At 45.1% G+C, this 16,009-nt stretch overlaps 1 protein-coding gene across 1 annotated transcript in view; it reads left to right on the top strand.

Annotated features, from left to right (window-relative positions):
* The window catches only part of RET (ret proto-oncogene), a 90,495-nt gene that overhangs the window by 21,777 nt on the left and 52,709 nt on the right, over positions 1-16,009 (top strand). Inside the window, exons 5-6 of the mRNA XM_006018488.2 lie at positions 2,068-2,269; positions 2,592-2,791. Coding sequence (XP_006018550.1) covers positions 2,068-2,269; positions 2,592-2,791 — 402 coding nt within the window. The remainder of the gene's footprint in view (positions 1-2,067; positions 2,270-2,591; positions 2,792-16,009) is intronic.

Raw genomic sequence — 16,009 nt, 5'->3', positions numbered from 1 at the left:
TTCCCTGATACCTTGGCTATGTTCTGTAAACTAGAGAGTCACGTTTCTTTAAAAAATCCCAAGGTGCAGAAATAGAACTGAAGATGTTAGGTACTGGGACTGCTCATGTCAAGGCTCACCCTCTCTTGTATATTGTAGCATATTCAGCCTCATCTGGTCAGCTGACAACTTTGCTAACACTGGGAAAGCAATCAGATGGTAAATGGCTGTGACAGGGGGCCATCCCGGGGCCGGGTCTCACATTGGCCCACCCACCTGTCTGAGTAGTGTAGTTCACCCAGTCTCTCCTGCCACGACTTGATGGTATAGAACACCAGTTTACTAAATGGAAGGCTGCCCATTATGATGCCCTGATGCCAGGGGGCACTATCCACAACTCTGTACTTGCCCTACACTGTAGCCCATGCCTCACAGATGGCATCCAGATTGGTATTGCTCCCTGGTTTCAGGCCGGGACAAACTAATTCCACTGTTGGGCCTCTTACACACTCACACTCACTCCACCCCCCTCTCATAGGGGCCTCTTGCACTTCGCCCCACTCTCACAAGTTGATGATTTCTCACTGAAGAGTGGGGGCTGGGGTTAAGGCGCCCCTACCCGCCTTTCACCAGGGAGGTAATTGACCTGGCATTTCTTGGGGGTTGTTCTGCACAAACAGTTCTGCCAGGCCACCCTTCCCCGGCAGGGTGCAGTTTCAGGTCATGCCCAGGACCAGGAGCCTCCAAACCTCCCCATTGCTCCTGCCCTCACCTCCAAGTTGTTCCAGGAGCAGTAGTTCAGCTGGCTGGTGTTACTTCCTCAGCTGCTAGCAGCCGACTGCTCCCCCAGCCTGTGTGTGCTGGGTCCTAAGATGGCTTCCCTAATCAAGCACCTGCCAGCTGCCTGTCTCCAGCCCTTAAAGTAGCAGGCACCCAGAGGTGTACTGCCACAAGGGCCATTATATCTGACTTATGAGCACACATACCCTCCTACCTGACACCTCCTGTAGAGAGACAGAGACTTGGGTATCAGTAACTAGATCCCTTCTGCTCATTACATCACATACCACAGCAAAAAAATCTGGACCTGTGTGAGATTGTGGAGAGAGCATGGTAAATTATCACCAGTGATCAGTGCCATATTCAATACTTTCTTTGTTATTCTATGAGTCTCCTTGGCTAAATACAGACAGTAAAATGAATTGATTCAATCTTCACAGGTTAGTCTAAGCTGCATAGATTGAACCTATGAGCAAGTGAACAGATGCTCGCTTTTCATTTCAGAAATGCAGCCACATGCCTGCAGTGGCCCAGGCCAGAAGCCAGGAGGTGCCAGATCATACCTCCCTGCTCCACTGGAGCAGACAGCTTGGGCCAAGGCTAACCTGCCCAACCTGCAAGGGAGGGGGTTTACAGAGAGGGAGGTGCAAAGCATCCTTGGATGCTGAGGGACTATGAATTAGCTTGAATCTGGAGGGGGTCTGGAAAGTTCAGTAAACCGATTTAACCTAAATCAGTTAAGGCTAATACTACATACATCCAGGTTTATCTTCTACTGGCTTTGGCCATTTTGAAAGCAGTTTTTGTGCACTGAACGTCTATTGTGTTACAGATTTGAACTGGTTTCCAATCACTTATACCAGTTTATGCGTAACTTCTGTCCCTAGCCCTTGTGCTTATTTAAAGATATAGTTTGGCTGCAAAGTTCTGTTAGAGTTTACTCCTGCTGTGAAGTCTGGAATCATTTAAATTTGGGGAATCTGGGTTTTTCCTCTCTCTCCACCAGCCCACTGGCTTGGTAAAATTCTAGTTGGATGGTTGACCAATTGGGGATTATTGATATGGAATTGAGATACACAACTAATTGGCTTTATAAATTGCAGTTGCAAAAGTATAGCTTTCCAAACTGGTATATAATAGTGTTCCTAACATGCTGCCCATGGTGTTTCAATGAACTAGGAAGAATTTGAATGGAAGTAGATTCTTGTACTCTGTTAGGGAGCTTTTTTTGGTCAGGATTTTCTTTTCAAAGCAGATCAGGAAAAAAATCAATGTGGCCCATCAGCAGTTTTTGTTCATGTTTTACAGGGAACGGCTGTAGCAGCACTGACAGTATGTGATGCAGACACTACACCTATTTACCCTCTTGAAAGCAGCAGGAAGAAGTACACAGGAACCATCATTACAGCTGATCCCTGGATAAATGAAACATTTCGTGTGGAGCACCTCTTCCATGAAATCCGTTTCAGCCCAAATGGTAGCCAAGTGAGGGGAACTCTGCATGAATACAGTAAGGTCTCTTTCTTCAAACAACCAAATAAGTTGTTTGCAATTGTCTGGACTTACAGCTCTATGCACTAATCAGCCAGGAGGTTCTGATAATATGAATGTAATTGTAAGGTACTTGTTTACACATCTTTCTAATATGTGGCATGTACCATTAATGTACAGAATGGAAACATCTTTATATTTCCAGTTCTAATCCAACCTTCTTGGATGCCATTAGCTGATAAATAGATTTTATATTTATATTTTTGTTGGGATTTGCATTACCTAAAAGTTGCACTTACAGCTATTGTGGATATGTGAAAGGCCATTCTTCTTTTTTGCAGAACTGGTACTGGATAAAAATATTTCAGTCTCAGAGAACCGTTCCTTCCAGTTGGATGTTCTGGTGAATGACACAGAGTTTAATGGCCCTGAAAGATCACTGATGCTCCACTTCAATGTTTCCATTCTTCCTGTCAGCATTCAGTTTCCTAACATGACATACCAGTTCACAGTTAACAGAAATGCTGAACGTTTTGCACAGGTAAATGCTCTCTTACTTGCTTTTGACTATTGTTAATAATGAGGTTTTTAAAAAGGAGACAGCTTGGGAGATTTTCAGAAAGGCTTAGCCTCTGAAAAATGAAATAGGAAACAACTTTGAAAATCTACTCTGGCAGATGTACTCTATTCTTTATAGAAAAGCTAGAACTCAGGAGATATAGGTCGTATTCCCTGGCTGTGCCCCTGGTCTGCAATTCATATTGCCTCTCTATGATTGTAATATGGTAAATGATGCTTTTCTACAAAGCACATTGTGATCTACTGATGAAAAGTGCTGTAAAAGATCTGGGTGGGATTAGTAATAGAAATAGGGTGACAGAATTGTATTGTGCTAATCATTATACAAGCACATAGTAAGAGATTATCCGTGCCCCAAAGAACTAAAACAAATGACAAATCAGCATTATCCCCTTGAACACTCTTAGATGCAATCACAGTGCATGGAAGGACTAATCCTGTTTTCCAGCATTGTAGTCTATGTGGTTCTAGGTGTTTGCATCAAGTAGTTCAAAAGAAATAAATTTTAAGCTGGCTGTGTTCTGACATACTCCTCAAATCTGAGTCTTTGAACAGAGCGTAATACTTCTAAGTAGGATTAACACCTTAACAATGGTTCTAACTTGGCTTGTTCCTGCTTCCCAAAAATGTTTTATCTACTTTTGTCCTCATTCCCTCTTCTTCATTCCAGAAAAATCAAAAAAGGTAGAACACTAGGTGACCATGAGGTAGTCACTTGTGTCTACATCTCAGTGAAGAAGTAAGCAAGCCACTTATGGGCTTCTGAGCTTAGCTTAGTTCTCTGGGTCTTCTAGGCCAAGAACCCATCCTTTGTATATTGCCATAGCTGTGGAGTAGTGGAAACCTGAAAACTGAGAGACTTGAGTGCATTCTGTAATGTGCACATACAAGCAACCCCTGCTTAACGCTGTTTTGCTTAGCGCTATTTCGCTATGACGCTCATTTTAAATTGATACCTGATTTCACTTGGCGCTCAGTGAGTTTCATTATAATGCGCGCAGTTGCCATCAAAAACAATTGAGGTCACCATCTTGGGTCATCAAATACTTTTGGTTTCGCTTAATGCCCGTTTCGCTTAACGCTCGGTTTTTCAGAAACCAATTAAGAGCACTAAGTGGGGGTTGCCTGTAGTTCCAAATACATTTTAATGTTATGAAAGGAAATTAATGTAAAGCAAATATGTCCTTCGTTAAAATACCTCAAGCAATAAATGATGCTTTGGGCTGTTCACTGAAAAGCTGTAATTTAAGGAAAGAATAATAATAGATAAGGAGGGTAAAAAAATTAGGGGAAAAGAGGCTCACCCAAGTTACGGCAGGAAGCTCTACATATTTGAACATGTTAATGGTTTCTACCAAGAAAATGACTAGTTAGTAATTAATGTGCTTCCTAATTTAACCCTCATTTTAGCTTAATCACCACCATCCCTAATAATAATGTTTTCCAATAACTTTTTCAAACAGGTTGACAATTATTAGTGGTAAATTTCCATGAAATTCCTGTGGAACATGCTCATTAAGAGCAAAACAGTTTGTTCTAATTAATATTAAAATGGTGACTATTAAAAGAATTCATGATGATGTGTCATTTTTTAAAACTTTAAATGTCTCCCTATTCCACACATTGAAACAAACTTTCTTTCTGAGATTTGCTTTTGTGGTGCCAGATTGTGAATCTTATATTCTCAGGTAGTTATATCTGTTACAGATATGCAATTCTTAGGTATTTCTAAAACAGAAAGTGAGACTAAAATGTAACAATTCCAGTTGTAGAGAAAATCACAGTAGATGCCTTCCAAGGACAGTTTCTTTCCTCGAATCTCTGGTTGATCAAGGAAAATGAAGACTAAATACATTGTTTGGCTTTACATTTAGTTTTGAAGTGAATTTAGTTTTCATAAAATGTGCTGCTGAATTAACTACTTGAGACTCCAAAATAGGCCCTACATGGTCAATAACGGTGCCAAGTGTCCAGTAGTAGTTATCAGTCGTCAGTTTCTGTCCAGTCATCAGCCTGTCTGTGGTGACCAGCTCAAAGAAGATGACCAATCTCATTCAGTTGCTGGGTTATCACTATATAGGGGTAAACTTGAAGTGAATAATTTTAATTTTAGTTCACTGTTACTGAAATTTTCCTGAGTTTGAAGAGTCTAATCTATTAGAAAGTGGAGAACAAATTCTGTTGCCTCCCTGGTGCTTCTGTAAAGAACTGTAGTATGTTTTATGTTAGATTTGCTTTTGTAGTGCCAGACTGTGAATCCTGCATTATCAGTTAGTCATGTCAGTTATAGATGCACAGTTTTTCCCACTAGTAGCCCCTGGGGTCTACTCAGGTAAGACATTTCTTAGCTATGCACGTGCAGTATCCACTAGGGCTGTGCGAAATGCCTGTGTTTCATTCTGGATTCGGCGTTTCAGAGGGACAGTGATTCGTTTGTGTTTCGAATCACTGTCCCATTTTGTTTTGGCTGAAACTGTTTTGGAATTTTAATGGTGTTTCAGTGTTTCGGTCATAGGCTGTAGTGGGGAATCACAAAACTGCCTATAGCCTTGTCATTTTGTGCCTGATTCAGATGAAAACAGCAGGCATGGTAGCCCCTTCTGATGCCACAAAGCCTGCGAGGTTTCAAGGAGAAAAGTGCAGGGGTTTCTGGGAAACTGTACCTCAAGGTGCTGAGAAGCAAAACTTGTGACGTGTGACTCTGTGTGTGTGTGTGTGTAAGGCACAGCAGGGTGAAAACTGCAGGCATGGTAGCCCCTGCTCTCACCCTCACAACTCCACTCCAACCAGTAAGCCTCAGGTCTCTCAAAGATCTTACAGGTCTGGACTTTCCCCCGCCAGGAATGTGTGGTGGTTAGAGGTTATCAGGTGCCTCCTACCCACCTTTCACCAGGAAGTTTCATGGTCCTAGCATTTCCTGGGGCTGCTGCGTCACAGGCAGTCCCACCCAGGCCTCCCTACCCTGGCAGGGTGCAGTTTTATGTGATGGTGAGGATGATGCAGGGCCTCCTCCTCCATCCAAATAGCCCCTGGCTTTATACCTCCAAGTTGTTCCTGGCATGGGAGCTCAGCAGAGAGATGTTCTTCCCCTGCTGACTGGTGAGAAACTAAATTGCTGCCTCCAGCTCTAAGAGCAGGGCATTAAATGGCCACCCTCAGCTCCTCTCCTGCCATATACATAGCCCCTCATGCAGGCATGAGGAAGGCTTGCTAGGTTTCAGGCAGAGTGGTACAGGGGTTTCAGTGAAACTTCACCTCAAACTGCTGCAGGCGAAACTCGTGCCACTTGTATACGTTAGGGGGTGTAGGTTGTAGCAGTGCTGGTGTAAGGAGGTAGCCCAGACAATGGCCACCCTCAGCTCCTCTCCTGCCATATACATAGCCCCTCATGCAGGCATGAGGAAGGCTTGCTAGGTTTCAGGCAGAGTGGTACAGGGGTTTCAGTGAAACTTCACCTCAAACTGCTGCAGGCGAAACTCGTGCCACTTGTATACGTTAGGGGGTGTAGGTTGTAGCAGTGCTGGTGTAAGGAGGTAGCCCAGACAAGGTTCTTGTCATAGATTCATAGATGCTAGGGTCGGAAGGGACCTTAATAGATCATCGAGTCCGATCCCCTACATAGGCAGGAAAGAGTGGGTAGGGGAGAGCACCACCTCCCTTGTGAGCCCATTCCAGACCTTGGCCACTCTAACTGCGAAGAAGTTCTTCCTAATGTCTAGTCTAAGTCTGCTCTCTGCTAGCTTGTGGCCATTATTTCTTGTAACTCCCAGGGGTGCCTTGGTGAACAAAACCTCACCAATTTCCTTCTGTGCCCCTGTGATGAACTTATAGGCAGCCACAAGGTCGCCTCTCAACCTTCTCTTGCGGAGGCTGAAGAGGTCCAGGTACCCTAGTCTCTCCTCATAGGGCTTGGCCTGCAAGCCCTTAACCATACGTGTGGCCTTCTCTGGACCCTCTCCAGGTTATCCACATCCCTCTTGAAGTGTGGCGCCCAAAACTGCACGCAGTACTCCAACTGCAGTCTGACCTGCGCCCGATAGAGGGGAGTATCACCTCCTTGGTTCTGTTCGCCATGCATCTGCTGATGCACAATAAAGTGCCGTTAGCTTTTCTGATGGCTTCGTCACACTGACGACTCATGTTCATCTTGGAGTCCACTAGGACTCCAAGATCCCTTTCCACTTCCGTTCCACCAAGCAGGTAATTTCCTAGGCAGTAGGTATGCTGGACATTTTTCCTCCCTAGGTGCAGCACTTTGCATTTCTCCTTGTTGAATTGCATTCTGTTGTTTTCCGCCCATATGTCCAAACTGTCCAGGTCTGTCTGCTTGTAGTTGTTCCCTGCCCTCTGGCGTGTCCACTTGTCCCCACAGTTTTGTGTCATCTGCAAACTTGGACAGAGTACACTTCACTCCCTCGTCCAAGTCGCTGATGAAGATATTGAAGAGTATCGGTCCAAGGACTGAGCCCTGCGGGACCCCACTGCCCACACGCTTCCAGGTCGATACCGACCCATCCACTATGACTCTCTGGGTGCGACCCTGTAGCCAATTCACCACCCACTGGACTGTGGGTGTCCTGTGTCAATCTGATATCTTTTATTAGACCAACGGAATAGGTGGAGAAATTCTTCTTTTGCAAGCTTTCAGATTTAAAAACCCTTCGTCAGGCTGAGGAAGCATCTTTGGTGGTTGTGTGCTCTTCCTGAATGGAAAGATGGTAAAGAAGCCAGAAGCTGGCATGTAATGCAGGCAAGAAAGCCAGTCAGTGAAAATGTGAATTGAGGCATCAATGGGTATTAAACAGGGTGTGGGGATGGAAGGGGGATGTAGCAGGTAAAAGTGGAGAGGTGCCTGCTACCTGGGGAGTTAGATGCCAGGCAGCTTGTAGTGTGTCATAAATCCAATGTCTATATTGAGTCCATGAGTTTCTGTATCTAGGAGGCTGATGAAGGTGAAGTTCATAAGCCCGTCTGTGAAATATGATTTGTAAATTCAAACAAACCCTGAACGTTGCTAACTCATCACCAGAAGCCAACTTCCTACAGCCCAAAACACACTGAATGGATCCAGACCATGCCATGACAAGCAATGCAAAATCTGCCAACATATCTCCAGTACCCCCACAAACTGCAGACCAGAATCTATTACAGATAAGAATACCCAACTACCTGTGGGGGCACATTTCTCATAAGAAAACCACTCTGTCTCCACTCTCTCAGTCCTGATCCTCAAAGGGAATTTACAAATCACTTTTCACAGACGGGCCCATGAACTTCACTTCATCAACCTCCTGGATACAAAAAAGTCATGGACTAAATATAGACATTGGATTTATGACACACTACAAGCTGCCTGGCATCTAACTCCCCAGGTAGCAGGCACCTCTCCACTTTTACCTGCTACATCCCCCTTCCATCCCCACACCCTGTTTAATACCCATTGCCTGACATCGGACTCCCCAGGTACCTCTCCACTTTTACCTGCTACATCCCTCTTCCCCCCTATCCCCCCAGCCTGTCTCACCCCATGATGACTCCATTTCCATTTTCACTGACCTGCTTTCTTACCTGCATTGTATGCCAGTTTCTGGCTTCTCCCTGGATGGAAGGAATAGTAAAGAGCACACACACCAACTAGATGCTTCCTCAGCCTGACGAAGGGTTTTAAACCCAAAAGCCCATGCCTCACCGATGGGACCCCAGGTAGCTCACCTGGAGCCTCACAGTTCCATTGCAACCAGCAAACCTCAGGCCTGTCAAAGATCTTAAGAGTCTGGGCTTTCCCCAGGCAGGACTGCATGCGTGCATGTGGTGGCTGGAGGTTAAGGCGCCTCCTACCCACCTTTCACCAGGGAGGTCCTCAGTCCTGGCATTTCCTAGGGCTGCCATGCCACCAGCAGTCCCACCAGGCCTCCCAGCCCTGGCAGGGTGCAATATTAGGTCATGCTCAGGACCTGGGGCCTCCACCTTCTTCATAGCTCCGGCCCATATCTTCAAGTTCATCCTGGCACGGGAGCTCAGCAGGGAGATGTTCTTCCCCTGCTGGCTGGTGATGCAGTGAGTGCTGCTTCCAACTCAGAGAGTGAGGCATTAGATGGTTAAAAAAACAAACAAAACAGAAATAGGTGCAGACAGAGTGAGGCGGGTGGCACTTAATCCATCTGTAGGTGGAGCTTGGGAAACCCCAGCAGCGGGAGGTTCACCTTGAGGAACATCAGCTGCTCCACCAAACCAGGATCCAAGGAGGTGCGGTGGGGTGTCACAACATCCCCAGCAATGCTGAACACCCTCCCGCGTGGAACACTAAATCAGGGGACAGGACAGGTGTGGCAGGATCTGGGCACAGTTGCCCAGGAACATCTGGCTGCAGCCTGCCCAGTAGGCGAAGGGGTCGCAGTCCAGCAGCTCCACGTCCTCAGCAACATATGTAGCCACTGAGGCCTCAGCACTACCTGCCCAATGCTGTGGTCTGGTGCATCTGGACCCCACCATTGAAGCCATGCCCCTGGCCCACACTGGCAGCTCCTGTCGTGGAGGAGACTGGCTGCTGCTGGGAGTGCTGGCATGGAAAAGTGGATCCCCCTCTTTCACGTCCCCCCACCTGTGCCCTTCTGTCTACTGAACTCTGTTCACCAGCACCTCCGTCCAGTGATCCAGGGTTTTGCTGATGCACACACTCCCCTTCACCTTCAGGTTGCACATGGCCACCAGCACGTGGACTGTACTGAACCGCAGTGGATCCAGCCGTTTCTTGATGCCCTCTCTCAGCCACTTCACCAGTGCCTGCATCTCTGGTGACAGCGGCTTTCCCCAGCCAGGAACATTGAGCCCCTGGAACCTCTCCATTTGGTTTTCAAGTTCTCTCACTATGGGGATCACCTGGCTATGGAGGCTATCACCAGAGCTGACAGTCTTGGTGGCCTCAAGGAATGGCTTGAGGACCACCAAGACCTGGGAGATGGTATCCCACTCTGTTTTGCTAAGCAGGCCGCTGATTCCAATATCCCCGAGCAAGGCCATCTCATGGATGGCCTTCTGTTGCTCCACCAGCCTTTCCAGCATGAGGTATGTGGAGTTCCACTGAGTTTCCACATCCTTTATGATTTTGTGCTGTGGGATGCTCAGCTCTGCCTGTTTGTTCCACAGCATCTTGCCCCACTTGATGCTGCGGTAGAAGTAGCCCATCACCTTCCTACATTTTTGAAGTGAGCTGGCTGGTTGTGATGGTGCTATCACTGCCAGTCCTGTCCCCCTCCAAGGTGTCTCTGACTATGAGGTGGAACTTGTGTGCCACAAAGCAGATGCCAAAAAAGAGGGCATCACGGATTGCCTTGACCATGTTGGCCCCATTGTCGGTAAGCATGAACCCGCAAGGTGAGCTCACCGTGCCCAACGAGCCACCCCTGCACCATGCGGTTCATGGCCCCCATGATCTCCTTTATCATGTGGGACTTGTCCATCACCTCTGCTTCAAGGAGAGCCCACCAACAGCCTGACTGATGACACCAGTGCCCTGTGAGGGAGCGGTAGGTAGGATCTCCACCCCAGCTGCTCCAGATGTCTGAGATGAAGTTCAAGGCTACCTGCAGACCTGCCTTGTGCAGCTCCTTCCTCAAGTATTCCCTGGAGGCCTCATATAGGGAGGGGCCCACCATCCCGCTCATGCTGAAGGTGGTGCATGCAGGCACTTGGTAGGATGGGGCCATGAGCACCATGAACTGCCTGAACCCTGGCCACTCAACTAGGGAGAAGGACTGGCCATCCAGAGCAAGCATCTCCCCATTGCTCTGGGTGATCTTGCTCACCTTTGCAATGCGCCCCGCTGTGTGCCTGCCTTTTCCCCACTGTTCCAGGGTGCCCTGCCTCTGCTTCAGGGGGACGGGGGCTTTGGAGCAAGAGGGGGACTTCTTTTTGGGCATGCTTCCACTGGTACCAGGCTGAGGAGGAGCAAGGGCAAGGGGGTGGTGACTCCTGAGATGTATCAGCATCCCCGTGGTGCTGTAGTGTTTCTCCTCCTTGCTCCGGCTGGTCTTAGATCAGCAGTGCAGGCAGGTAGAATACTTGGGATCATCTCCCACCTCAAAATGATCCCACACCACACTGCCCCCTCACTTCTGGAGTGCAGGTGTGGATCCTGCCTGATCTCCCTTCTCAGCAGGCAGATACACAACAATAGGAGGAGCCAACTCAGCTGAGCCACTTGCCTCCACAACCATAATGTCAACCTCCTCCAAACTGCCTTTTGGGGAAGGAAACCTGGCTCTAGGGGAACTTTGAAGGGAGTGAAGCATAAACTCAGATTCCTCCTCGGACCCCAGAATTTCTTTGCTAGGGCACTTAGGTACCTTGCTTCCAGATCCAGTGCCAGAGGAGGGGCTGAAAGGCTCAGGCTGGAAACTGAAATAGAGGGGAGGAGACTGTCATACTGGTGGTGCTGGGGATTGTTATTAATGACTGGTATTATTGGAGTGGGTGCAGATGCAGGCACTGGTCCCACCCCCTTGCTGCCACCAGTACCGGAAGCCTCATGCCTGCTAGTGCTAGGGAAGAGTCTACGCCTAATTTTTTTTTTGGGGGGTAGGCAGGACTTACAGCTCTCCCTCTGCCCCTTCACCCTCCCCGGCCAGAACACCTGGCACCTATCTTTCCAGCATGCTTCATATTTTGTGTACGTCTGTGTGAGTGTGTATGTAATAAATGTATGTGTATTGAGTGCTTTCCTGCAGTGCACTTGTGGTGAGTCACTGCTAGGCAAAGCACTGCTTTCTTTATGTTTGGGGGGAAAAAAATAAGAAGAGTAAATAACAGGATTTTTGGGGAAGGGTAGGCAAGGGTAAATAAATAGGAAAGGATTGGCAATGGCTACAACTTGGTAGCAAGGTACTACTAAGCTGCAAGCTTACAGATGCTGCTCTCAACCTTTGCTGCTCCTGCTGTAGACACAGACAGATGCAGCTGCAAAATGCGAGAGAGCAGTTCACAAACATCCTTATATGCTGCTTCTGTGTCCCTCCCCCAGAGCACTGGGATTGGAAGGGACTTCAGGGACAGATCGTTGTCACTGGCTAGCTACAGATGTCAATATCAGAGCAGTCCATCCCCCCCTCTTCCCCTCCCTCTTAGTTTCTTTTTCCCCTGCAAGCCTGCCTCCGAAACAGCTTGAAACATCTGAAACGTTTTGGAAACACCTGAATAGTTTTGAAACATTTCCGAAATGTTTCGGATGGCCTGTTTCGTTTCGGAGATGTTTCGGAACCTTGTGTTTCGTTTTGGATTCAGTGTTTCAGCCACCGAAATGTCCGAATCCAAAACTAAACGAAATGCGTGCTAAAATTTTGCACAGCCCTAGTATCTGCAGTCTGGCCCTTAACATCTAGAGAGAAGCATGGCTTGGCTTATATCTGCATGTAGATCCAAACCTTCCCAAATCCTGGTGATATCAGTTTTTGTGATTCTAGCCACTCTGTTAAAAAACACTGTTCCCAAACTAAATAAATTAGAGCTCAAACCAGACAAAGGTACTATTAGAATAATAGATTTGGCTGGAGTAGGTCAGTGCTCCTGCTATGACTAAACAAAACATAGGCTCTTGAGGGTCTCTCTTCTTTGCTTAAGGTCAGGATTTTACCCTGTTTTCAGGTTAGCATTAATCTTATTGCATTAATTATATATTGCATTAATCTTATTGCAATTAATTATTGCATTAATTAATGCAATTAATTAATTGCAGAGGAAGGTTTTTGCCTTCCTCTGCAATTTGGGGTAGTGGAGGGCATGGTCCTTCTCCTGGAATATCTCAATTATATTGTAACAAACAGCAGCAGGATGTATTTTTGTCCCCCTCCTTCACTTCTGGCAAGTTAGTGTTCTCAGAGTTTTGGTGCATCTTGCCTAGTAGCTATACAAGAGGGCTGTTTGTTTAGTTTTTAAGAATAAGTTAAGCAAACACTACTATTGGAAGGTTTAGATAAGGATAATCCTGCTTTGAGTTGGGGGGGGGGGGGGGGGGGGTTGGACTAAATGACCTCCTCAGGTCCCTTCCAGCCCTATTTTGGTATGATTCTGTGAATGTTGCACCCTTTGCATCTTGTTTCTGTCTTATACAAAATTGTCCTTCTTAAACTCAGCAAGTTCACTTTCAGAGATATAACCATTTGTTTTCACTGGGTGGCAGTATTAAGAAGGAAATGTTGCTCCTCAGATGAAGAGGTACTGAATGCCATCTCCCAAGGAGATTCTGTTTTAATTCTTAACCAGGGGATGTCACCTCCATTTCTACTTCTACAATGACTTTCTCAGTTGCATAAAATATTGTTTCTTATTCTTGAAGTGTTATGCAACGCTGGTTGCATCAACAGTGAGAGCTGATGCAATCAGCATGGTCCCTAGTGAACAGCACCCACGTTATTGAAGTCTTCTGCATAAATAGCTGTGATTAGCCAGAATGGTAAGGAAAAGTACAGGGCCAACTTAATATGAAGGTTGAATCGTCTTTTGCCCTAAGAAAATGGTAGAGCGTGAAGATATTTATAACCTTTGGCTTTAGGCCATTTGTCTTTTGAGCAGCTAAATAAATGGAGTAGAAAGAACATGGCCTGACAATAACCTGCATGCCCAGGGGCACTTAGCTCATTGAAGGATTTACATACTTCTCTCCACACATTCCTGTCCCATCCTGTCCACCCAAGCAAATGCTAAAAAAAAAAAAATGTGTGTGGAGATTTTCAAAGGAGCTCCAGGAGTTAAGTGCTAACCCCCCACTAGAATTCAGTGAAGGGGGACATCATTTTCTACACCTCCCCCCGCCCCTCATCTTTACTAATTTAAATGTTTTGTAGCTCTCCAGACTAATTTCTTCCTTCCCTTCATTTTTAATAATAAAGGCATTTGTGTATCAGCAGCTAGCCCCTCTTTCAAAAAAAACGCATCCTTTCTCTATTCCTGAACTTTCTTTGTTGTTAGGTTACATCACTGTTGATTTCTTAGCTATTTTCAGGGTATGTGATGATTTTAGGCTAATGCGAGAGGTAATATTTCTTGCTGCCTTATTCCAGTGTCTTTAGTGTCACCAGTGTGTCTATGAGAGTAACCTGTGTTGTACTCAAAAGACTTAGAATGTACCAGAAGAATAGGCAGAAAAATGCAATCTCTTTTTCCACTACAAAGAACTTACAAGTACTTTTTTGTGTGAAATGGAGGAAGCAAAAGCCACTGTTGGGTTGTTCTGAAGGAAAGTTTGCTATTCAGGCTGTTCTTGCAGTCTCCAGTCCATGAAACCATCTCTCCTTTTCTTAAGAAATCTGTATGGCTGAAAAGGGTGCTTCGGAAAAAGAAGGAATGCCTTAGATGAGGGGAAGAACTAACAGCACAAAAAGTTTCCACTGCTACACCTAATGCATGTAGTTAACACTGCTTGGAACAGCATTAATACTTTCCTGCTGCACTTGGGATCCGTGTCTTGGAGAGGGTCACGGTGTATTGCCAGTAGTGGTAAAGCAGGGCTTCAGCTGTTTTGTCATTGCTAAGTGACCTCATTCTAGAAAGGGACCAGAAAACCTATATTCCTTCTGTCCAACCAGGGTTTTATAAGTAATTTCAGCCTTTCTTCATATTATGCCTGCTCCCTGCTTGTTTTCTTACCAGTCCCACAGCTCAGGGAGAGAACCCTATGGCTACATGTCAAAAGCTTTTGGAGTGTTTTATTCCTTTGTGTATATTCTACTATCAAAGGGAAACATATGGCTTTCAGTAATTTGCTAGTTATGTGAATGGAAATAACGAAATCTAAAACCAGTTAATGGAATAATAGAGCAAAATTAACTTCTAGAACTGCTGGGGGATTCTCACTAGTCTTTAAATAATCAGAAACCTGAGAGTTAATCACAAGAAATGTATTTATATAAGTCATAAAAATGCTAAAAACAACACTTATCCATATGCTCTGCACACCCATTACGTCATTTTAAGACACATTGTAAGTACAGCAATTCAGGATGACATAACACAAACCCTGTCTCAAATGTTATTCCACCCTTACCATTCATTAGCCACAGTAAGAAAAACAAATGGTATATGGATATGATCCAAGCCCCACTGAAGTCGACGGAAAATCTTAAATGGTTTTGGAACAGGTACAATTATGAATTGGACAAGATACAGAGATTTACTTTCCTACACTGCTTAGATAAATATTTTCCGAACAGAGTGGTCTAGCATATATATTCCTTCAAGAAGACACTCCAAAAGGACAAATCCATATTCTTTTTCCATTTTTCCAAGTAAAATACTTAATTGACATCAGGAAATGGAAGACGATGAGTTTCTTATTACTTTAAAGACTTTCTGATCCATCTGTTGGCCAAAAATATCTGATGACAGTATTGTGACATTTATGCATAAGCAGTGAGTAATTAGCATGCTGAAGTAGTAATTGTTGTCCATTAACTTTTGGTCACTTTTCACTAAAACTGTAATCTCTTTAGTTTTTAAGCTTACTGCTGTATTTGCGGTCAGTTTTTCATTCTGTTTTCCTACATTACTCTTTTTTTATTTCAATGTTCAGTCTTTTCAGATACAAGTTTGAGAGTGTATAACTTTCTATTTTTGAGTGAACAAGCTACCAATCCCTGCTAGTGAGATACTGCACTGAAGTCATGTAACTTGTTTCTATGATAATCTTTCTCTTGAGTAGGATAAAATATCACCCTTGAGTTTTTCTTCCTAAATTCATTATGATGATCTGTATTATGGTTTCTCCTGAAATCTAAAACATTTAATTGCAGTTAGTTGTGCGATTAAAAACAAATTAGTCACAATTAATAGCAATTTTAATTGCACAGCTTAAAAACTCAAAATTATGTGCAAAAACCCCTCAAATTATGCAAAATTATGCAGGTACTTTGTGTGGTTGGGGAGTAGGTATGGGGGAGTTGTGGGAATTTGTGAAGGTGAGGGGGGCTGTGGCTAAAACATTTAATTGCAGTTAGTTGTGCGATTAAAAACAAATTAGTCACAATTAATAGCAATTTTAATTGCACAGCTTAAAAACTCAAAATTATGTGCAAAAACCCCTCAAATTATGCAAAATTATGCAGGTACTTTGTGTGGTTGGGGAGTAGGTATGGGGGAGTTGTGGGAATTTGTGAAGGTGAGGGGGGCTGTGGCTATGGCTGTGTGTGTG

Source organism: Alligator sinensis, unplaced genomic scaffold, assembly GCF_000455745.1.
Source record: "Alligator sinensis unplaced genomic scaffold, ASM45574v1 scaffold188_1, whole genome shotgun sequence".
Taxonomy (NCBI): domain Eukaryota; kingdom Metazoa; phylum Chordata; order Crocodylia; family Alligatoridae; genus Alligator; species Alligator sinensis.
Note: the sequence above shows the minus strand (reverse complement) of the source record. Positions and strands in the feature narration are given on the sequence as shown.